General features: G+C 37.7%; 1 protein-coding gene across 4 annotated transcripts in view; it reads right to left on the bottom strand.

The window, feature by feature from the left end:
• Positions 1–25,460, bottom strand: part of FAM227B (family with sequence similarity 227 member B) — a 197,941-nt gene that overhangs the window by 9,924 nt on the left and 162,557 nt on the right. For all 4 annotated transcript variants that reach the window (XM_081795874.1, XM_081795876.1, XM_081795877.1 and 1 more), the window contains 2 exons: positions 25,326–25,423; positions 21,184–21,349 (listed from right to left, as the gene is read on the bottom strand). In XM_081795874.1, coding sequence (XP_081652000.1) covers positions 21,184–21,349; positions 25,326–25,423 — 264 coding nt within the window. The remainder of the gene's footprint in view (positions 1–21,183; positions 21,350–25,325; positions 25,424–25,460) is intronic.

Raw genomic sequence — 25,460 nt, 5'->3', positions numbered from 1 at the left:
GTGTGTTTCTTCAGTATCCTTTACTCATCTTCTCTCTTGATGCTCTTATTTCAGGACTCTCTTAGCTCTTCCTCTCTCCTTGGCTGGCACTGATGGGCCATTACCCAAAGATTGTAGAGGGAGTGCTATCCTGGAGACTGAGCTCTGGTTCTGGCACTGTGGTCAGAACTTACCATTTAAGACATGGTAGCCGGGGCGCCTGGGTGGCGCAGTCGGTTAAGCGTCCGACTTCAGCCAGGTCACGATCTCGCGGTCTGTGAGTTCGAGCCCCGCGTCAGGCTCTGGGCTGATGGCTCGGAGCCTGGAGCCTGTTTCCGATTCTGTGTCTCCCTCTCTCTCTGCCCCTCCCCCGTTCATGCTCTGTCTCTCTCTGTCCCAAAAATAAATACAAAACGTTGGAAAAAAAAAAAAAAAAAAAAAAAAAAAAAGACATGGTAGCCAAGGTAGTTAGCCAGGCTGGCCCTCTTTTTCCTTGTCTGTAAGGGATGGGGGTTTAGTTAGGTGGTCTTGTGGCTCTCTTCCTGTTCTGATTTTCCATGAAATAGAATATGAGCCTATTTAATTTCAGAAGTTCAGACCCATCACTAAGGTAAGGGCAAAAGGCTAAGAGAGATGTGGGATGGAATTCGAGATTCTGTAAAGGAATGAAGGAGAATTTGTTTATTAATTGGGTATGGGGGCTGGATGAGAGATAGGGAGGGGGAGAGATCAAATGTGACTAGGATAATGATGGAATTATTTTATAGAGATGGGGAAGTCTGTCATTTTGGACGATGTACTACAGGGGATGAAAAGGTATTTTAATAACGGGCATGTTCAATTAGAAACTCTCAATAAACACAGATAGAGATCAATGGGAGTAGATATGAAAATGGAGACTCTCTTCAGAGGTGATGGTTGAAACAGTGAGAATTAATGAGACCCTGGGGAAGAATGAAGTGGGAAAAGAAAGAATCTTGATGAAGAGAGATTTTAGGGATTAGGAGTAGAAGAAGGGGAGGAGCCAGGAACTGGTATAACTAACACAGTAGCATATACCAAAGGAGAGAATCTCTTTAAGAAGGAGGAGTGACAAGTAAGTCAGTCATAAAGGTCGATTTGAAAACAAATAAACCTAATTGGGTGATACCATTACTCATTCAACAATTACTTTTTGAGCACCTGTTGTGTGCCAGGCACTCTTCTGGACCCTGGAGATTGAGCAGTGAATAAGATATAAAGGTTTCCACTCTCATATAGCTCATATTCTAGAGCATGTACACTTTCCATAAACCATTCACCACAGAGAAGTCAACGTATACTCAAATTAAGTCCCCTGTTTAAAGGGGGGCATAACAAGCAAATAAACTGATTAAATAGTGGTAAGTACTATAAGGGCAGTAAAACAGTGCATGAGAAGAGAATGGCTGGGAATGTGTTTGGGGGTGCACAACATTAGCTAGAGAAGGCCTGAGTATCAGAAGAAATGGAGCTGGCCGTGACATTTGAGTAGGAGAAAGGGCAGTGTAGCTGGAGTAGAGTGAGTGAGGGCAGAGAGGTAGGAGATGAAATCAGATAGGTGGGGCTGGGTCTTCTAAGGGACTTCGTAGCCAATGGCAAAGTGCAAGAGGAAGCTGTTGGAAGCTTTTAAGCAAGGGACTTAATTGAATTATCCCTTGACTGTGTGATGAATGGCTTGTGGAAAGTGGAGAAAAAGGGAGGCTCTAAAGGGGGCTTTCTCCATAGTTGAAGCGAAAGTGGTAGCCGTGCTTGGACTAGGGTGGTAACAGTGGAAACTGGATAGTTTCAAGATATGCTTTAAAGGTGGAGATGATAGAATACAAGGCTATTTTAAAATAGGTGTCCTACAGCCTAAAGATGAAATAATATTGTAGACATAGAATATAATATTATATTCCCTTTCTTCCTTTCTCTCTTTCTTTCTCTCTCTCTTCTTTCTTTCTTTCTTTCTTTCTTTCTTTCTTTCTTTCTTTCTTTCTTTCTTTCTCTTTCTCCCTTCCTTTCTCCCTCTCTTTTTCTTCCTTCCTCTTTCTCTTTGTTTCTTTCCTTCCTTCCTTCCTTTTTTTTTTTGGACATTGGAATTTCTAACAAAATATTTGGGGCACCAAACCTGGTGGTACAGATGACAGTTTGGGGCAGGGGGTCCGGCCTGTTGGCCAGCTCTTAAATGATCTCAGGTCTAATCAATACCTGTGCAGAAGGCTGACATTGCACTTCTCCTAACAGTTTAACACCTGGGCCCAGGAAAGCGTGGTACCAACTTAAGTTAGCCTGCTTCTTGATTAGTATACCAAACATCGTAGGCGGCTAGAGTTAACTAAAAATCCTCAAAGACACTATATTTTAGGTGGTGGTAAGGGGGTGGGGCAATAGTTGGAAATGGAGTGGAAATACAAAGAGTTAACATTTGTTGGATATCCAACATGCACTGTGATGCGATCTTTACCGTATCTCTAGAATTCTGCTTGAGATTCTTGACAAAATAAAAGGGTGGCTGGCGGCTTTACTTACATGAAAATAGCTCTACCCCACACAGTCTTGTTTGTTGCCTGATGGAGGGCATCCCAGGAACCCTTTTCCTGGTCACAGCCTCATTTTGGACTGGGTTTCTGTTTTCAGTGTGCTTCTGAGGGCAGTTCATTTTACTCTGGGAGAGACATTTCATAGTGATGTAGGTTATATTTGAATAGTAGCTATTATTGAACAGCCAGCTTATCACCTGGAATTTCCTGTTTCCAACCAATTGTTCTGGCAACCTATGGTCAGAAACACAGCATTGTCTTCAGAAGTTATATCCACGAGTTCTGATCACACTGTACAAATTACCTTGTCTTCAGGGACCTTCTAAATGAACCTACTGGAATAAGTGTCCATGTGAACTTCAGTTTTCTCTTGATATGAATCAAGTCTGAATGGTAAAATTCCAAACTAAAACTTTCTTAGGCTGGATCCAAGTTACTTTCAAACTTTGGCTTTGAGATTTCATTCTGCGTAAGTAACATTTTTGACTATTCAATGAATGACAACTTAAGGGATACATTAGCGTCCTCAAATCTAAAAGAGAAGTAGTGAAAGCCTCATTTTAAATAATTATAGTGGACAAAAACTAAACTTCACAAAATCTGCTCATTTTGACAAATGTTTCAGCAAGACTTAAAAATATTACTGTGGTAATCATTTCTCAATATAGGTGAGTGAAATCACCATGCTGTACACTTGAAAGTTACACAATGCCATATGTCAATTATATCTCAATAAAAGTAAAAAAATATATTACTGTACAAAGAATTATTATAGTAGCATCAGTGTAATCAAAAACCAAGAAAAAATTATCCCAGGATCCCACTTTCCAAAAAATAAAACTATTTTCATTTTCTATGTGCCTTTCCATCTGTCATATACAAATATATATTTTACATTATTGTTATAATGGCATCGTTGCTTTCTTTATGCCACTATCATAATTTCGCCATGCATCCAAATTTTGTAGTCCTTATTTTAATGTTTGCAAAAGATTTCAGAGTGTTTGTACCAGAGGGGCTCTACTGCCCTGATGGAAAAATTGTGCTGGGTCTTCTTATATGAAATAACCAATTTCTCCCCTCTTCCCCAATTGTGTTTTCCAGTATGACATCCCCCCTCTCCCTCCCCACCTCCAAATCCAGCAAAGGAGGACTGTGTCTCTCTAAACTCAAGTCCTTTTGAGTTCTGGGGAAAGACAGCCGTGTTCTTGCTTAGCTTGGGCCTGGTGTGATGCTCATGATTGAAAACAGAGGCTGTGGTCCAGTTCACTGCATCAGCAAGAAGCCTGCCAGTTATGCCAGATTTCCACCTTTCGTTTTTTTCCCCCTTTACCTGTCACAGACTGTGAAAAAGTCCGGCAGCTTTATTGTTTTTTTAATTTTTTTTTTAAGTTTATTTATTTTGAGAGACAGAGAGAAAGAAAACACAAGCAGGGGAGAGTCAGAGAGAGGGAAAGAGACAAGCAGGCTCTACGCTGCCAGCTACAGAGCCCAACGTGGGGCTCGAACTCACAAACTGTGAGATCATGACCTGAAACGAAACTAAGACTCAGATGTTTAACTGACTGAGCCACCCAGGTGCCCCTATTTTTTAATTTTATTTTTTTTAGGTTTTTATTTATTTACTTTGAGAGAGATGGGGGAGGGGGATGGGCAGAGAGAGAAGGAGAGAGAATCCCAAGCAGGCTCCACACTGCCAGTGCAGAGCCCGATGTGGGGCTCGAACCAACAAGTTGTGAGATCACGACCTGAGCTGAGGTCAAGAGTCGGATGCTCAACCGACTGAGCCACCCAGGCACCCCTAAGTCAAGCAGCTTTAGAAGAAAAGGCTTAGCAATCTTCCTGAAACAAGCAATACCTGAAGATACCAGGTTAATATCTGTCTTTACTTTTACTTTTTAATATCTGTCTTTACTCTTCTGGCTACATTTAGTGATTGAAACTCTTAAGATCTTCTCCTGAGTAAAAATCAAAGCTGCATATCATTCTTTTTGTAGAATGATGAGCACAACTAATGATGTATTTTTCCTAAAGTGTATAGGGTCTTGAGCTGCTGAAATTTAATTTGCATGCTGCCATTTCCTGGCAATATTTAATTTCTCTCTCAGATTGCCTGTTAGAATTTCACAGATTTTATCCTTCTCCAAAGTCATATTGTGCTCTTGAGCATGGTTCCCACGATGAAGTATTTATGAGTGAGACCAGGCTTGTCACTCTGACCTAATTGGATTTTCTTCCTTGAACATTCATTATGTACTACTGGTATTAAGACACAGAACTATGTTTTTTTTCTTATAAATTATTAATTCTGAACATATGTCATTATTAAAATGAACTGGGTATACGTTCTTTATAAGGTCATTCTCATTGCCCACAGAATTTGGTCAGAGTTATATACTTGTGCTGTGAAATGAGTTCTGGGCTGCATGATGTTGATACTGACTAAAACGTCAGCACTTTCTTGCACTATTCAGTGGTGATGGCTTTTAGTAGACTTCTGTTAATGTCTGTTAATGAATAGCCTAATTTTTATCCTCGTTGGATACATAAAGTCATCAATTTCCCCCAACTGTGTAGAAAATTAGAGCACTTACAGCTTATAAACTATGAAGAACGGCTCTATTTTATTCCTTGGGGATGACTGTGGCAACATGTTTTCCAATCCCACTGTCTGAACTGACCTCACACTGGGTTTCCTCATGTAATGCTGCATGGAGTTTATATGGCCAGCCACTAAATGGACAAGGAGCCATCTGAGTACAAATAAAATGGTCCTGTTCTAGGACTTCACAGCAGCTGTGGTTGGGATATGACACACTAAAGCCTGGAGGCATCCTAAAGACCTCACTTCAGACTCTGGGTTATTTGACCTCCCTTTAGAAACACACAGTATTTGGAGCACCTGCGTGGCTCAGTTGGTTGAGTGTCCAACTCTTGATTTCCGTTCAGGTCATGTTCCCAGGGTCATGGGATTGAGTCCCTCATTGGGCTCTGTGATAAGCATGGGGCCTGCTTAAGATTCTCTCTCTCTCTCTCTCTCTCTCTCTCTCTCTCTCTCTCACACACACACACACACACACACACACACACAAATAAAAATTAAAAAAATAAAGTTGAAACACAGAGTATTAATTAAACAAGGGGACTTAGAAATTGTAGGGTCCATTTTGATTATAATATAGATGAAGAACCTAAAGCTTCTAGGAAGGAAGTACTCTGTCTTTGAGAAGTTGGGCATGTGTGAAACTCAGGAAAAGAATGTCCCACGGGCAAATTTTGCTTCTGTCTGTCAGAAGTACTGTTCTAGAATGAAGCTACAGGAGGCTGTGCTGGCTACCCCACATCCCTTAGATATATTTCTTGGAGTATCTTTAGAATTTCTAATGAGATTATCAGGTTTCAGACCAAAGTATCCGTTCTACACATAATGCTATTGTGTAAGTTATAAAAGGAGCCGAGGCAGAAAACAGTGGCCACAGTCTTGTCCTTTATATATGAGAACTCATTTAATTCCTAATCCTAAACACTGAATTCTTAAAATAACTTAGCCTGGGGCCCAAACTGATCTTAGAATAGTTCTCTTCTGCTTACTGTTTACCTTTGCTTACACTTCAAATATTTTAATGTTAGATTTTACAAGAGTGTCAAACATCCACAACACAACCATGTATCCAGGAATTTTTTAACCAGTGATTACCAACCCCATGTGCCTTATTCTATGGGAGACAGTGCCACTGTTGGAATCTCACTCTGGTATTACCTGTGAAATAGGGGTTTTAGTAAGTCTCATTATTTCATACTTATTATTAGCAGTGGGTTTATAGCAGAGTTCAGAAAATTGAGGGAATAGGGTTACCAGAAATATTAACACAGGCTTAACTAAAAGCATTCAACAAACTTGACAGAGCATTTACTAGGCATGGAGACACAAAGATGAGAAAGACGTGGTGTTTGAATTATGGGACTCAGTAGGAATGAGAGATAACAACAGGCAGTTTTTCAAGTGGAAGATAGAAGAACTATGAAAAACAAGCACAAGACTCTAAAAGTCTAGCAGTCGGTTTGGCTTTAGTGCAGGGCTGTGTCAGATTGGATATGCTGCTACAGCAACTTAGGTAGTATTCTGTCGCCAATGACAGTATTTCCTGCCTTCACTGTTGAAGTGCTTGGCACCTTCACACGGGTACCAGTGCTGGTTATGGAAGAGGTATTCAGGAGGTGTTTAGTGTTCTTGGCCTACTCAACAAGCATTCTTACTGAGATTTCGGGGTAGCTGAATCATAGATTTCATCTTGAGAAGCCTGGTCATCATCAGAAAGTTAACTGTGTTTGCTATATTGTTTAAGAAATCCGGGAAGTATAATATATCTTTGAAGAAAATTTTCATTAAAACAGTTAAAACAAATTTTGGTGCTTTAGACGGTTGGCTGTAGTTATGTGGAAAATTTAGTCATGGGCAACAGTTGGCTCTCTGATACGACTGGATAAACAACTTGTTGATTTATTGATTCCACAACGTTTATAGTTTATACCCTTGCATAGATACAGCGCAAGGGTTGTTTGGACGGAAATTAGCCATCCCCATTCTTTCCATCAACCCTCCTCCACTCACAAAGCTACATCAAATAAACAAACAAATTTGGGGTTTGTTTTGCAAATTTAGCACCTTGTTTGTAACTGTATTGAATACCTAAGCCCCTCCTATAAAAACAGAAATTCTAGAGCCCCTACTCCCCTGAGATGGGCCAAATTGGATTACTACTCACAAAATAGAAACAAATGGATGTGAGATAACCCCCAAAGGAGCCCATTTGTTTGCTCTTAAGTACACAGGACTTCAGCTGTAAATTAGGACTTCAGCTGTAAATTAGGATAGGGTTTCTACGTTGGGAAATCTTGGAGCATCTCACTGAATCACTTGGAGCCATAAACTGGCAGTGATTTTTATGGGGTGAATGCAAAGTAACAGTGCAGATTTCATTTAGTTTCTCCTTTGCCTGCCCACCTTCAAGGAAGAGAAATAGTTTAGGTGAACACAAAATTATAGTCAATTTTTGTATTTAATTGAGATACTGCTTTTCAGTCCTAAATTCTAAGCATTCATAAAGCTACAGCTTTTCCACTTGATTTTTTTTTTTTTATTGACTAGTAGCATGTATAGTAAGAATATCCATTTTTTCCCCAATGGTTGAAATCATTTAAACTATTTGAAAATGAAATTTTCTTCTGTTATTTGATATAAATTGGGCTTTACCACATATATAGTAATAAAAAAAAAAACCTCAGGGTGCCTGGGTGGCTCAGTTGGTTAAGCGTCCAAGTTGGGCTCAGGTCATGATCTCGCGGTTTGTGGGTTTGAGCCCCGCGTCAGGCTCTGTGCTGACTGCTTGCTCAGAGCCTAGAGCCTGCTCCAGATTCTGTCTCCCTTTCTCTCTGCCCCTCCCCACCTTACACTCTGTCTCTGTCTCTCTCAAAAATAAATAAACATTAAATTTTTTTTTAAAAAAACAAACAAAAAATCTTAACTCTAACTAACTCTCCAAGATGCAAATCCCTCCTGCTTCCCCCTCCCCCCTTTTTTCCCCCATGGGCCATGTTTATAATCTAAAATCCGAATTGCAGCTAAAAAATTGATACAACTCGTCCCCTGGAACCTGATTACCTAAAGCACAAAAGTCTATTCATTCCATTAGTTTACTAACTAGTTTGCTGAACTGTGGTTTGTGTCTTGTGTATTTTATTAAAAGAAACTTAAAGAAAAAAAGGCTAAAGAGAACTTACACTGGGTCTACAAGAAAAAAAGGCTGGATCTTAACAAGCAATTTTGTAATTGTCTTTGACTCAAGGTGGCTGCAAAATGCTTACAATACACATGTGCATACTTAACTCATGTAACACAAAACCTTTGTTCCTCAAGTTCTTAAAAAAAAGGTGTGATGTTCATTTGCTACACCCCCCCCCCCATTTTTTTTTTTTTTTAACTTGGCTTACACTCTTAACTGGCAGTTTGCAAAAGGAGGAAACTTAGCAACCTACTCGACAAAGTTTAGAATAGCTTCAATTAAGAGTCATCTAAAAATAAAAATAAAACCTCCTTTTCTTTTCTAAGAGCAAATTTAAATACTTGGGTGTCACTTATGCTACCATGCTTCTATGATGTTTGTCTGCCTATAAAGTGCTCTATTAAATAAGTCAGATATATTTTTTAAATTTAAAATCTCTTTTAGACTCCACCAAAATCTCTTTTAAGGAGTCCTTGCGAGCCTAGCAGGAGAGTTAACAAGGTTATTCTGGTAACTGACCTAAATTATCATCAGTGGGAATTAAATAAAAGGAATCCACAGATCAAATATCTGACTATCAAAAGGCAATCAAAGAATTTTATACAGATCTAGGGTACTTATAAAGTTATTGACCCAGGGGGCTTGTAAAGAGTGGTAAGCTTTCTTCTATGGATTGAAGCCATGAGATACAGTGCAAAATTCTGCATGATGCTAAAAGTAGTTACCCCTGAGCAAAAAAAAAAAAAAAAAAAAAATTAAACAAAACTAGGATACAAGGGACAAAATCCAACCAAAATAAGTAAAATATGAGAGAGAATTAAATTTGTTGATAATTTTGTTGTATGGGTGAATAATGATGAATAAGATAATAGGTAATCTTGAGTCACTCAACGTTTTTTTTAAATTTCTTTTCAATGTTTATTTATTTTTGAGAGAGAAACAGAGCACAAGCAGGGGAAGGGCAGAGAGGGAGACACAGAATCTGAAGCACGCTCCAGGCTCCGAGCTGTCAGCACAGAGCCCGACTCGGGGCTTGAACCCATGAGCAGTGAGATCATGACCTGAGGCGAAGTCGGACACTTAACCGACTGAGTCACACAGGTGCCTCTTAAGCCACTCAACTTCTAAAATTAGAAGTCTGCAAGTAGCAAGGCAAAACAAAGTTCTGTACATACTGGCTGTCTGATATCCCAAGTGACATCTCAAGTTCTGTGAATAGATTAAACTTTCCTTCTTACCCAAGACAGTGAGGTCCATAGAACATTTTTATGATGATGGAAATGTTTAGTATCTGCGCTATCCACTATCCAACAGTCACACACAGATAGTGAGCACTGGAAATGTGACAGTATAACTGAAGACCTTTATTTTTACTTATAGTTAATTTTATTAATTTAAATATAAGTTTAAATAGCCACACATGGCTAGTGGCTAACATATGGGACAGTGCATTTTCAAAATTATAAAAAACATAATAAATACCTAATTCTATGAACATATTTCTATTACTTTATTTCTTTTTTCTTTTTTGAATGTTTACTTATTTTTGAGAGAGAGACAGACAGACAGAGTGCAAGCTGGGGAGGAGCAGAGAGAGAGAGGGAGACACAGAATTTGAAGCAGGCTCCAGGCTCTGAGCTATCAGCACAGAGCCCGCGGGGTTCAGAACTCTTAAGCTGTGAACCTGAGCCAAAGTTGCACATTTAACTGACCAAGCCACCCAGGCGCCCCTCTATTTCTTTAAATCTTGCTCAAAATAGTATATATTATCACTTTATGTAATATTGTAAAATATGATTGAATAGATCACATACTAGCCTTGGTTTTCTCACTATATGTTTATCTAGTCAAAACTATTAAGTTTGTTAACTCTTACTTGGAGAAGCTATCAAGGTATCAGAACAGTGAGAAAAAGAAAACCACCTTTTCCACAAAACTGAGTGTACACAGTAAGAACCAATGAAAGGTCCATCTCTTAAATTATTTTCAGAATCTCCCTGAGGACATTGTGAGTCTTGCCTTTTTCGGAGTCCATTTATTTCACCTTGATAGTTCTTGCACATTTTGCCTTATATAATGCCTAAGACCGGGCAACTTCTCTCTTAATTGCCTCAGGGTGAGTAGGTCCTTTCCTTTCCTAACAGTACTCTCTAGGATATGGGAGTCAAAGGCACAGTGAGCTGACTGACCCCTTACTGTAACCCTTGATGGCTGTCAAGATTGACATTGACAGGTGCCTCTTTTGCTTCAGTGCTTTCCTATGTTCCGGCTCGATTTTTTTTTAAAATATTTATTTATTTTTGAGAAAGAGAGAGAGGAAGAGAGAGGGAGAGAGCAGGGAGGGACAAAGAGAGAGGGGGACAGAGGATCTGAAGTGGGCTCCGCACTAACAGCAGAAAGCCCGATGCGGGGCTCGAACTCACAAACCTTGAGATCATGACCTGAGCCGAAGTCAGATGCTGAACCGTCTGAACCACCCAGGCGCCCCTTGGCTTGATTCTTTGACTCCGGTTTCCCCACTTCTACTCCCTCTTCTTTCTTTCACCCTGCTGGTGGGATTTCCCCAAGACTTACTACTGGATTATGCAGACAAATACATGGGATTGTAGAAAGGAAGCAGACTCACGTTTGGTGCTCATTTCATGGAAAAAAGCAACCTGGTGAACTTCTTTCCATTTTCTTACAGACTAAGCCTCTGTTTAAGATACCATTGATTAATACTTAAGCACTTATGTTTCAATTGTTGCTCTGCTTCCAGAATAAGCAAAAAATTACCCATTTCTCTGAAGACTGCATACTTTTCCAGACAAAAGAAGTGTGCTTCCTTAGATATTTAAAGGCTTCATCTTTCTTGAAGGCCACTGTGCTGCAGCTTTTCAACACTCAGGATGGGGAAGAACAGAAATTGTTCAGGTAAGCATAGGAAGAATGCCAGAAAAAGGCTGTACCTAGGGTGCAGATGACAAGCTTGTAGACAAGGTCATCTATTAGACAACAAGTTCCCTGACAGCAGAGATAAGAGTCATCTCTGCAGCACATAGCTGACAGTTTGTCCACACGCATCATGTTTCCCCTTAAAAGCATGTTGTCAAGGCCATTATGAACTAGTAGGCACTTACATGCTATACAAATCTTACTAGATCACAGGATTTTGAGTTGTAAATGTCTTCTAAACAATGCAAAAGTGACTTAACAGATATGGGATTGTTAGTCTAATTCAGCACTTAACTGGTCCTGCTTCTAGATAATGGTAAGGTCTTTCCTTAGCAAGAAATAACTCTAGAAAATGTTGGAAATCCCCTGACCAATTCTGCCCAAACTCTTGGAGCAGGTAACCTCATTTCATGGTAGCAGATGAGATCCGTTGTACAATGCTACATTTTTTTAAAAATGTAGTTTCTGTATGTTTTTTTTTTTCCTCTGCTTGCATTTAATTGATTATTGGGGATCCAGAAGAAAAACAGTGAGCAATCAATGGATTGTTTTCTCTGTAATGGTGAGAACTGAAACCAACACCATTTCCCCCGTGTTAAATAATACTGGGAATATACTAACCCAGGTGGCTTTTTTGGAAGCAGAATACGAAATGGAGATCAGCGTGCAGAAGGTTTATTACGGAGTGCTCTTGGGATTAACATCTCTGGTTTGCAAAGGGAGGAAGTAAAATTGGGCAGAGAAAGAACTTGAACTGTGATAACAGTCTCAAGGAAAAGTATAAGCTGACCTATAGGGAGTTCCAAAGCTGGGATGACCCTTCAGAATTGTTCTGAGTTGAGGTAGAACAGGCCCCAACCTCAGAGACTTTATGTATCACACTAGTAAATGGATGTGGGCTGCCTTTGAAGGGGGCGTAGTACAGTTATCTACTGCTGCATAACGAACAACCCCAGACTTAGTGCCATAAAACAACAACTGTCATTTGTTACTATTATCTCAATAGTTTTGGATGTTGACTGGGCTCAGTTTGGTGGCTTTTAGTTGGGGTCAGGTTGTGGCTGGAGCTGGAGACATCTCAAAGGCTTCCTCACATGTGTGGTTTTTGATGATGCCTGTGGCTCAACCTCAGCTCTGGCTGCTTGCTGGAGCATGGACTTTCTATGTGGTCTGACTTCCTCCTCACGGAGAAGATGTTTCTAAGAGCATTCCAAGAGCAAAAGCAGAAGCATTTCAGTAGAAGCTTTAAAGCCATTTATAACCTGGCTTCAGAAGTCACACTCCATTGGTTGAGGAAGATAGAAAAGTCCACCCAAATTCAAGGGGAGTGGACATAGATGCTATCTCCTGATGGGACAAGTGGCAAGGTCATATTGTAACTAGAGCATGTAGGAAGGAAGATACTGTTGTGGCCACTTTTGAAAAATATAATCTGCCATAGGGCATGACTTTGAGTGAGACCACTATCATTAAATGATGCAATCCTTGTAAGGTGTTAGCAACTGAAGGCTCTCTGCCATAGTAGTTTTTCAGCAGCTGAAAAATCAGTCTCTTATTCTGGAAGCAAATCTGGGCATTTAGAGCATCCATACTTTCCTGCCCCAGCATTTTTTTTTTCCTTTTACAGCTTTATTGAGATGTAATTAACATGTAACATTGTGTAAGTTTATAGGACAACTATGTTGATTTGATACACTTAACATGCTGCAAAATGATTACCATAGTAGCATTAGTTAACAACTATATCGCCTCACATAATTACCATTTCTTTTTTTTTTTTTTTTTTACGGTAGGAAAATTTAAGATTTATTCTCTTAGCAACTTGCAAGTATGTAATGCAGATGTTAACTATAATCACCACAGCATCTCCCTATTTCCCCCACTCCCAAGCCCCTGGCAACCACTATTCTACTTTCTGTTTCTATGAGTTTGGCTCTTTTAGATTCCATAGATGAGTAGAATTATACACTATTTGTCTTTATCTGATTTCTTTCACTTAGCATGATGTCCTCAAGATCCATCTGATGAGGAGAGCAAAGGCAAGAGAAATGTAGCTTAAATTAAATTTCTTTACAGCTTGCAGCCCAACAGATACCAGAAACATGCAGAGTGTGACCTTCCTCAGGGAACTCATGTCTGCCTTAACGTTTATGTTTTATTAAAGACTAAAGTAACTTTAACAGCAGCTAGCCCCTCAAGGTCCTGAAAGCCTTGCTTCCAAATTCCTTAGAGACTTATGCTATCCCTAATGCCCACTAATTAAAAAGTATATAACCAGTCACTCCTCACAATCCAGCTCTTCCTGCCCTCGGGTCCTGTCCCTGTGCTATAATAAAATCACCTTTTTGCACCAAAACATCACAAAAATTCTTTCTTAGCCATTCGCTCTAAACCCAAAACTTCCAAATTTCATAATTTCATCACATCCATGTTGTTGTAAATGGTAAGATATCCTTATTTCTTGTGTCTGAGAAATGGATCTTTCCACACAGTTAGGAAAGCTGAATGCTCATTCACATGCTCTCACTTTCTCCCATGTAAGAAATCACAGCCAAGAAGATCTTTCTTGACCTTATGCTGTTTCACCTTGGGGAAGGGGTGAAGTCAAACTGTTAACCGTTCTTACCCTCTCCAGTGTGTCCACGCTCATATATATATATATATATATATATATATATATATATATATATGTTTCTTTTCTTTTCTTTTCTTTTCTTTTCTTTTCTTTTCCTTTAGTAGTGCTGCAACTTCCCTCCACTGGAAACTTGGACTTCCACAAAGGCCTTCCTGTCCATAGATGATGGTCTATGAGGTGTTTTCCAGGGATTCCCAGACTGTAGCCATGAGGGGCTAGAGTGGTTTACAGGCCACTACAGGACCCACAACTGGAACTGAGGTCTGTATGCCTATTACCTGACCTACAGGTGGGTGAGACTCCTTCAGGTCCCTTAGTGAATTGTGCCGTTTGCACAGTTCCCCACAAAGGCACTCTTGTCTGTGGATGGATGTCTAATTGTTGTCGTTAGGAGGAGATAGAAATATGAATGAAGAATGTCTTATTAAGCTGTCCCTGTGTTAAAAAAGTTTAGGGACCATGCATATTTTTTTTTTATCCCTATATTTAACAATGCTGAGAATAAGAATAAAAATAACTTAGCTGCTTACTCCAGGAAATGCCTTCTCCTGAAAGAAAAGACTCTGAACCAGCAAAAGTAGCTTGCTCATCAAAACTCACTTCAAGACTCTTGCTTCACTGGGGCCACCAATCCAATTAAACACTGCCTGATCCCAAGTAATTCCTTGCCTTACCTCTCCAGACTCAAAAATCATCCAACTCAGGCCCTAAAACACTAATAAATATCATTCCCGAATTTACCCATTTTGAGACACTACTAAAGCTCTGCTAAATTGGTATTCTTCCTTGGCTTTACTTGGCCAACTGGCTATTCTGGTGGCCTTTTAGGGAAGCTGACACCTGAGAATGAGACAGTGTACCCTCTGAAGAACCTGGTTCTACAGTGAGTTGACAAAATGAGAATGTTGTCATTCCAGGAAAAAAATTGAGCTCTTTACTAGTTTAGCCACTGACAGCATGGAAAGTCAAATTCCTCCAACAGAATCATAAATCTCGGGATTCAAAAAGGCTTGAAATTTATCTAGTCCAATCCATCTGCTAGGTACAGATGGAGAAGAAGCTCAAATTTGAGTTCAAATTAGAGTAAATTTTAGAGACTCCTTCAGTACAACAAAGAGTTTTGGGATTCCTCTTTACTCTCTTATCTTCCCTTTTCAATCTCTTCTTTTCCCCAGCCTTAGGACACCTTGTCCCTGGTTTTCCTCATTGCAGACAGCTAGAGAAAAGATCAGGCCTCCATTGTGTTTTGGTGGAGGGTGTCTGTGTTGCCACAGGGCTTGGTGCTGGGTGTTTCCAACAAAAATGTATTTTTAAAATACCTCCCATTCCAGGAAGCTAAAATCTGGTTTCTATTATCTGAAAGGCCTCATTAAAAGATAAATATTGTCATATATGCACCTGTATTTTTGAAGCTGAAGGAAACTGACGGTTAAATTTTGGGAGTTCAATCTCATAAACAATGGAACAGGCTTTCTAGTAGTGTAGGCCTTCAGATCTGCTGCACTCTGAGAATTCTAGAAGAACTGAGGGAAAAAAAAGTATTTTATCTTGTCTTTACTAGAAAAATAACTAGATGGGAGGGTTCTGGATTAGAGGGTTTTTTTGAACATTTGTCTTTTAGCTAATTTATCCTTTTAAAAATGTGATTACCAGATCCTTAGTATATGTCAATTAGCTTGAGATGTCATTGACTTGAAATAAAAAATATATTTGATATATTGTTTAGAAACAACTCACAGGTTGCTATTCACATATTGGTGAGGGGGAAAAAAATCTATGTGTGCACATGTGACAAAGATCATTGAAAATATTTTTATAAATAAGAGTGAAAAGAAGTTGCACATGGCTCCAAAGAGTTTCCCACTGGGCTCTTACTGTGTGAAGACCAAGTGTTATACAGAACTGGTGACCTTTCATGAGTCTGAGGATTTCTTCCTTTTCGTTTTTTCCCCACTGTTGGCTACTTGCTTCTCCCACATCACAGATAATTCACAACAGATGATTCCTTTGTATAGCTTTTATTTTTATGCTGGTTTAGGTCTTGTTATTACCCATTATTTTCAATTGTAGGGTGTAGTAATCCACCCCTGGACAGTTTTTACATGTTAGTAAGTCTGTATATGCGTGTGTGATGGTGGGAGCATGTCTTTGTAGTAATACCAAACACTCTGTATCACACTGCACTGAGTTCAGATTTTTTTTTCCAAGCTACAACAAATGTGAATCTTCTAAATTCATGTTAGAAATATAGATGCAGCTGATAGACATTCTTTTTTAATAGGACCCACACAAACTACACCAACATTTTGTTCCTGAGTTTTCTTTATCTTTTTTTAAAAAAGTAACTTGTGTTTCACATGTAAAAGAAATCATCAGACTTTTGGGTATTTTTTGTTGTTGTTGTTAGTCTACTTTCAACACATTAAAAACTTGAGGTGATTTGCAAAATCACATCCCTTCTCGATGTGAGATGGGAAAATTAGGAGCTCCAAATACATTTTGTACACAATTCTACACAGTTTAAAGATATATTATATATTCAGTCCTGGGTCCTAGAAGTAAACACTTTTTCCTGTTTTACTCATAACTCTATTACTAAGTAATCAAGTTTAAAAAAATACTCAAAGGTCATTCATAAAAACGTTCAAATTTTCTACCAATAAATTTTATATTAACATTAAAAATTTACTATTTTCCTTATGAAGGTACATTAAAAATCCTGTCAGAATCATGAGCACCCCTGTGAAGTACAATTACATTTGTTCCCTGCCTCCTCCTCTCCACCAACATTTCCAGTCTCCTCAGTATTTAGATACAAAATTTAAAACATTGACAATAAAGCAATCTTCCCTCTTAGGACTTTGGCAAGTCACTCCAAATCAAAAGAAATATTACCTATAATGTTTAAATTTATTTTTAAATGTATCTGTCCCACGAGACTCTGATTTAAAAACTGCATAGTGATCAAATATAATATTGCTCTGTATTGAGCTTAAGAAAGTATATCATTAAAATCTCTCATTAATTAAATAAAAGGATTTTGAAACAGAATGTGCATGATCATGCAATCTTAAAAGTCTGGAGAAAAAATTCCAAAATGATTTAATGCAGAAGCAACTGCAGAAATTTCAAATAACTATTCTGAAATATGAGGAAAATTATCATGGCATCCCTTTTTTTTTTGTCCTCTGTTGACCTTCCTGTCTCTTATCACACTTGCCCCAAACCAGAGTTGTGATTACCCTTAAAAGATGAGATTACACTTTTATCTTCTTCTGGAGCTACACATTCTCTCTGAGTAAACAATTAAGTATCAGAGTGTATTGGCTATGAAAGCAGACTACCAAGGATAGAAGCCAAGTGTAATCACTTAGCAAGTTACCTTTCCTGTGCCTCAGTTTACTTATCTTAAAATAGAAACAATAATAGTATCTAACTCAGAAGCTGACATGAGAATGAAATGATTTAATAAATGTAAAGTACTCAAAAGAACGCTTGGTACATAGTAACTGTTCAATAAAATTTGAAAAACATTTTGATAATGATGACTTCAAAGATGAACTTTGTACCAATAACTCTCAAATTTCTATCCCTATCCTCCAGTTTTATTCATTTTAATAATATCAATTTTTTTTAAATAAAATGAAATCTGGCCTTATCTTTAAATAAAACCATGCTATACTCACTTATCAGATATTTATTTAACATATATCGTATGCGAGATACTTTTTCCCATGTCAGGGACATAGAGGCAAATAATTCTTTGCTCTCTATTGGGTGAGAAAAACAAGTGAACCTTACACTACAATGTGATAAATATTTGGATTTACTGAAGAGATTCATCTGAATCTAGACTTTTGCTCAAACATTGAGTTACCTACTGATACTTAATAAATTACCCCAAAACTGGGCAGCTTAAAACAACAAATGTTTGTTATTGCGTGGCTTCTGTGGGTCAGGAATCTGGGCACAGGTCAGTGGATACTTCTGGCTCAGGGTCCCTCAGAAGCTCCAATAAAAGTGTGAGCAGGGACCAAAGGAGGATTTACTTCATAGGTCAGTCACTCACGTGGTTGTTGGCCAGACTTATTTCTTCAAGGATTGTTAAACTAAATGTGTCAATTTCTTACTGGCTGTTGGCTGGAAGCCTCACTTTCCTACCATGTGGCATTCTCCACAAAACAGCTCACAACATGATAGCTGGTTCTCCTCCACCCCCACCCCGAGGGCTCTGAGAGAGTGAGCAAGAAATGCTAGCAGGACTGATGTCAGTCTTTTTGCAACTGAATGTCAGAAGCGATACACCATTATGCTAACCATATCCTATTAGAATCAAGTCATAGGTTCAGCCCACAATCAATGGAAGGGAATTGAGGTATGAATACCAGGTGGGGATCACTGGGGCCCATCTTACAGTCTGCCTACCTCAAATATAATGAATTATATTTATCTTTTTTGTTATTTTTTATCTTCTTCTCTGCCTTCTCTACTTTCTCCTATTCCCTCACCATGCATAGATGTACTCACTGCAAATTATCGTCTCTCCACTTCAGGAAAGCCACAAGATTCCAATAAGCAAGCTCAGAGAAAACTATTAAAAATATTTTATATTTTGAATAGCTTCAAAGTAAAATTTGAGTGAGAGAGAAATATTCAATGACCATACAGTCATCACAAATAATTATGGGAAATCCATACAGAAATTTCATTAGCAGCTATCATTATCTTGGGGAAAACATTACTGGACCGCCGCCAACCATCAGTATCACACTCAGAATTATAGCCTAGATCACCATGTCAGGAAAATAAGCATGGCCCAGGAAACGGTAGAAGACTCTGGTGCTAGCTCTACTGCATGAATCCCCTGGGCAAACCATTTACCCTCTTTGTGCTTTGATTTCCTTATCCATAAAATGGTGTGATATGCCCCCTGTCACAAGACTCTCGTCATTTTTGTGCTAATACATAGCGTGATTCATTATATGCTTTGCAAAACTGCCAAGTGCTGATGAAGATGAGACATCATCATCATTTTGTTTATCATTAGGTCTAGAGACATTTTTTCTTATTGGGGTTATTAACATTTTACAAGCTCAGAAAGCATCACAGAAAGCCGCATTTCTTTCCAAAGGGTGTTTTCTTTCACATAATTATGGAATAAGATACTCATTCCATAAAAGATTTCATGCTTTAGATCTCCATTTTCTCCTCTCCTCACCCCCACACTTACTTACACTCCCCCTACATTCTCAGTAAATTGGTTGTACAATCTGTCCTGGCATAGCCATTAGACAAATTCATGCCCATCAGAAATGTAAACACAAAGACTAACATTTTTATAATTACAATTAAGATTAGTTAAAGATAAAAGCAATTTATTATGAAGGGTTTTATATATCTTTCAAATTTCACTTCTAAACATTTAAAAAAATTCTTTCAGACTAATCCAAAGTTGGTGATAATCCTTGGATCATTACTTAATTTACATATCCCTGAACAGGCTGATTTAGCCCTGTAGTTTGTATCTATCCTTTTGTTCCAGAACTACCCAAGTTAATTCCATGTACATGTGGTCAGTTAGGCTCTGGGGGGTGTCCTGATTAAAATGTGGGAGAGGAAGTGTCCTAGGAAGAGTCCTGAGACTCTGCTAGAGCACATTTTGATCATATGTCCCATGAGTAACAGCTATGTGAGCACACTCCCACACAGGTATAATTTTCAATTTATGAATTAGGTAATATTAATCTGTATTAATATATTACATATATTATAGAATATATGTAGTCTGCAAATAAAAGCCAGATCAAATATTGTGAAAATAAAATTTAACTTTACCTTTATTAATGGTATGCCAAACTTTTTTTTCCCCTCAAATTATAGAGATTTGATGTCTACACAGTTGTTTATTAATGCCTTGTAAATTAACCTGGCATTATAGAATCATTTGCTAATATTGAAAAGTATAACATACACTTAAGGCTAGATTCATTAGTTATAATAATTATGTATATCCACATTTCAAATAGTCATCTTGAAAATTTTTATTTCTGTTTTTTTTTTAGCCTACATATTGGCAGAATTGATTGGCTCAGCATTAATTTATTTTCTTAGTATGGCTGAAAAGGCTCTCCTTTGAGGAGTAGGAGAAAAATCATTATGGCATTTTCTTTATTTTTTAAAAAATTTATTCTTGCCTTATAAATATTGTCATCAATCCAAAGTTTCTTTCCAAGAATCTTTTAAAGCTATTGGTCCACTAGTGATTATTAAACTAGATGATATAGTCTACAAATCTACTTCCCACCAAAGAAAACAGCAACATGTTGTGATACTCAGAAAACACAAGAGCAAAGATGTCATCATTATCCTTCAAAACAGTAGAGTTCAGCTGAAATGTCAGCTGAGTAAAGTACCTACTTACTAAATATTAGCAAAGTTTAAGCTTATTATTAAAGATAAAAATAGATATAAATAAGAGTCTTTAAAAATATGTATATATATATATATATATATATATATAGAGAGAGAGAGAGAGAGAGAGAGGCGTAAACACATATACACTCAGAACTGTGCATGCGTGTCCACTTCAATTTGGAGACTACTGTAGTAGATCCCTTTGAGGTTCATCTGAGTCCCCAGTGAGCCCTGGGCCAGCATGGGTTATGCAGAGTGAACAGAGGAGTATAAGTGGACAGAACTCTGGTCTTCCCACCTGGCTGCAATGAAAGAGCTCCAAGTTCATTTATATTATATTTTAAATACTGATCTTTCTGATAAATTTCATTGGAATAAAGAATTATACAGCTAAAACATGGTTGAAACTTTCCTCTGGAGACTCTAGAAGCCCATGATCCACAGTCTGACAAATGCTTGAAACTGAACACTGAACAGTAAAGTTGCAAAGATAGTCTTTTGCTAAAGAGTTACATATACCAGTTTTTAAAGTTCCTCGGTTTTCGGGTTGATGGGGGGTGGGAGGGAGGGGAGGGTGGATGATGGGTATTGAGGAGGGCACCTTTTGGGATGAGCACTGGGTGTTGTATGGAAACCAATCTGACAATAAATTTCATATATTGAAAAAAAAATAAAGTTCCTCGGTTTTCTGTTTCTTAAAATCTTTCTTACATGCAAAATCACAGCCTTAGATCTAAAAGAGAAAATACTTTAACCAAACATGGTACAAACATTTTGAATACAATTAAATGCTAAGTAAAAAACATTGGTTAAAAAATGCATTCACCTCTTTCCTTGATTGAGATATTAAGTAAAAAGTTTTCAACAGATCACATTAAAGCAAAGCTTAAAAAAGGATATGGTTCTTGCAATATTTCAGTGAATTTAATCTTCGTTTGTTTAGGGGCCTTGGAAATACCAGCTAACTCATGCATCTTCAGATAATATAAAATCAGTGGACTCTGACCTCCAAAATTGAACAGTACACGGTTAAACTCTGGACCAGTGCTACTATAATGGGACTGTAAAGGAGAAAAAAAATCAAGTTAATTATTACTCTTATGTATTTTTAAAGAGCTATAAATAAATGTAACTGTATTATAACTATGAATATAGTTATTATCTGGTATATTAAAATAAATAAAAAGAAATTCCGCAAAGCACCTTCTTAATGAGAGACATTTATTACAGTATGAGTCTATGAGTTTGTGCAGTAAGGCTCTTCTAGCTTTTTTATTTATCAGCTTGATAAATAGGTCAATAGACATTATTTTGCCTGAAGAACAGAAAGAAAAATGAAAGAGGAAAATGAACAGAGCTCCAGAAAAAGGGACAGGAACAAATATGAAGACAAAAATGACCAAAACCTCCAAACTTTTGTGAAAAACATATCCAAGAAGCTTAACTCCAAGTAGGAAAAATACTCACCTAGACACATCATACTCAAAGTGCTGAAAGACCAAGACAAAAAGAAATTTCATAAGCAGCAAGAGAAAAACAACATATAAGGGAATCCCAATAAGGTTTAAAGTTGAATTTTTATCAGAACAAAGGAGGCCAGAAGGCATGTGGATAACATAATCGAAGTGCTAATGGAAAAAAAAACTGTCCATGAATTCTCTGTCATAAATATAATTGCTCCAAGATTTTATTACTGACTTCTTGTGGGATATAAGGTCAGTATAGCAACAATTCATACATTAAGTCTTTCCTCCCTTTTTGTAATGTCTAGATGTGAGATTTATTATTGATTCCACTTCCTGTGAGGAAATAAGATTTTATGCTCATTTGCTTTTACTGATACATACAGTTGTCTTGTGTTTCTTTTGCTTATGGTCACTTTTTCATTGCTTTCCTTCAGAGATGCTCCAGAATTATTTTGAGTAGTGGGACTATCATAATCAAAAGCAATTCTCTGATGGTGAAAACTCAGTGTCAAAATCAGACATGTTTTCTATGATGTAAATCATTTACTTCGTCTCAATCTCCCATGGAAATTCACATAAGGTTATATCTAGCCTGATCTTTAAATTGCATACATAACCAGGACAAGCTTTGTCTAGATTAAAAGGAAATACTACCTGTCTAGAAAGAAAGATGTTTCATGACCTTTTCCCCAGATTCTGCCTTGGATACTGTAAGACAGAAACTTGATCTTACTGAAATTCAAGACATAGACATTTGTTATTTTTTCCACAGTTCTCCTTTTTTTACATAGGAAAACCACAGTTAATACCTACTTCTTCCATAGAAGGACCACTGATTTTTAAGGGCAGTTCAACTCGATAATAGCAGAACTAGGCATTAAGTGTATATCCAGTGTTTTGTGGAGCCTTAGCCATTTTCTTAGATACTTTAAAGCAGAGGGTTTGAAGTGGTGCAAAGAACTCCTAGAGATATTCCAAATAGCCAAAACAATTACCAGGAGCCTCACTACTTCCATCTGCCCCACAAAAGATAATGGTAGAAAATTATCAGAAAACTTTAAGGTCCCATAAAACAAGACCTATATAGTCAAGAGTCAACTTAGTACTAAATCTTAGAACCAAGGAATCCCATAAACTTTGAAAGAGTCACAGGAGATGAGCTAGAAGGAGGAGTTTGGTGCTTCATTGTTTTGTTAAGTTATTAAAGGATAATTGCTGTCAATGACTAGAAAGGTAAACTTTGATTTTTGAGGTTTGAATGTGCATTCTGCCGATGCTCATATGGGCATTCGGAAGCCACAGGCACCCATTCGGCATCTGGACAACGCTGGTGCTTAGAAAATTCTTTATGTTGCACTGAAAACTGTCTCCCTATAGCTTTCACTTACCAGTAAATGTAAGAACTTTATGGTTTGTATTGGTAAAACAATTATTTTGAGCCACACAGAAAAAGCCTAATCCTGCTTTCCTACAGTAGCTCTCTACATATTTGAAAACAGTTATTACAACCACCAGAGTCTTTTCTTTTCTAATGGAAATGCCTTTAAATATTTTGGTCATTGCTCAAATATACCATTAATTATATAATTATAGTCCTTAATTATCCTGATTATTTTCTATTCAGAACTCTTTTGTTTGTCTACACCCTTTTATAATGCAGGACTCCCAAATGAACATAATACACAATAATTGTGTAATCAACATAGAGTAGATCCCATATGTCTGTTTAAAAACCTCAAGAATGCAGTAAGATTTGGGAGTCAACAGTGTGTTGATACATACAGAGATTACTGTAAAAAATAATTTCCAAATCTTTTCGGATGCCTCTAACCCAAGGCTTTATTATCCTATACTTATGCAGCTGTAATTTTGGACCTTTATACTTTTTTCATAATAAAAATTTATCTTCTAAGATTAGGCCTACTACTCAACTGTTGTAAACCTTTAGTCATCCAATGCATTCATCATTCTTCCAAGGTTTATGACTTCTAAATATCTAATAAAAATGGCAACCATGTTTTTATCCAAGTTGTTGATAAAATAGTCTGCAGAGGACAGGGCCAATGATGCAGCAATGTGGTGTATTACCAGAGATGGATCTGCAGTTTGCTTTCCATCTTTTAACAGTGTCATCTGAAAAAGTTTGTTCAGTCAGTTAGAAATCCACCTGTCCATATTTCTTCAACTTGTAAATAAGGTGTAAAAGGCCATTTATAGTGATTACTGAAGATCAGATATACAGCCTCTATTACATTTCCTGATTTATAAATCCAGCAATATTGTACGTGTCCCCACCCAACCCTAATGGTGTGATATTGTCATTGATCCTAAATTGACTCCTAGAGATCACCAGTTTCTATTCTAAGTACTTACAAACCACCTTTGGCAGCACTGTAAAGATTAGAAAACATTTTAGTTATCTGGGTTATTAAAGATAGGGAAATATATTAAGTATTGACTTCAGAAAGCGGTTTGTATATAGGCATAATTTAAAATTTATGGTCAGACTTGACTAGACAATCCAGACAAAATTTTAGCAATAAAGACTGCAATCAATTTAAAACCTATTTGTCTAATAAGAGATCAAATTCAGAATTTCAAGCCTGTAACCTCATCAAATCTTGGCTAAAGCAACACAAGGTGGCCAAGTCCCTGAGGGTCTCTATTAGGGAGGAACCACCAGAAACGTGCAAAAACTAAGTACCCACAATTTATCAGTAACACTACACACATATAGCCAGTTATTCCAGAGCCATGGCTTCAGAGGAGTTTGATGAAAACTCTTGTGACATTTTCCCTGCAATTTTGACTAGAACTTACTGAGATATAGTTGAGATCAATGTTTGTATATCAACCCAAGGAAAAGCAGTGCCAGAAGTGTGGGAAAAAATGAATTTTATGTGGTTTTTTGTTCATTAGAGATGAGGATATTTTATTTTAAAAAATTTTTAAAGTTTATTTATTTATTTTGAGAGAAAGGGAGAGAAAGGCAGGGGAGGCGCAGAGAGAGAGGGAGAGAGAGAATCCCAAGCAGGTTCCGCCCTGTCAGCACAGAGCCAAACACAGGGCTCAATCCCATAAACTGTAAGATCATGACCTGAGCTGAAATCAAGAGTCAGATGCTTAACCAATTGAGCCACCCAGGCACGCAGAGGATATTTTTAAAAAACAATAAAACATTTTAGCATTAAGATTAACCTCTCTGGTAAATCACTTTGATCACTAAATTTTTCTAAAATATGTATCAGGAGTGTAACAATGAACACTGTCTATATGAAGCTGTTAAACTAAGCAAATTAAAGAAGTCAGAACATTTTGGGGGGGCGCCTGGGTGGTTCAGTAGGTTGGGCGTCTGACTTCAGCTCAGGTCATGATCTTATGGTTTGTGAGTTCCATCTCCATGTCGGGCTCTGTGCTGACAGCTCAGAGGCTGAAGCCTGCTTCGGATTCTGTGTCTCCCACACTCTCTGCCCCTTCCCTGCTTGTGCTCCCTTTCTCTCTCTGTCTCTCTTTCAAAAATAAACATTAAAAAAAAAGTAAGAACATTTTTTATAATTATTATGCTCCAAACCTTTGTTGTTAGTCTTGATACACTTGATTCTTCCTTGAATGTGGGCATTGTGTATGCTCTTGGGTTCTTTAAAATTTTCATCATATTGAAGTCTATCGCTAAAAGAGAAAATAAAGTATTTTCCTAAATATTCTG

This window comes from Panthera onca, chromosome B3 (genome assembly GCF_046562875.1).
Source record: "Panthera onca isolate mPanOnc1 chromosome B3, mPanOnc1 haplotype 2, whole genome shotgun sequence".
Taxonomy (NCBI): domain Eukaryota; kingdom Metazoa; phylum Chordata; class Mammalia; order Carnivora; family Felidae; genus Panthera; species Panthera onca.
Note: the sequence above shows the minus strand (reverse complement) of the source record. Positions and strands in the feature narration are given on the sequence as shown.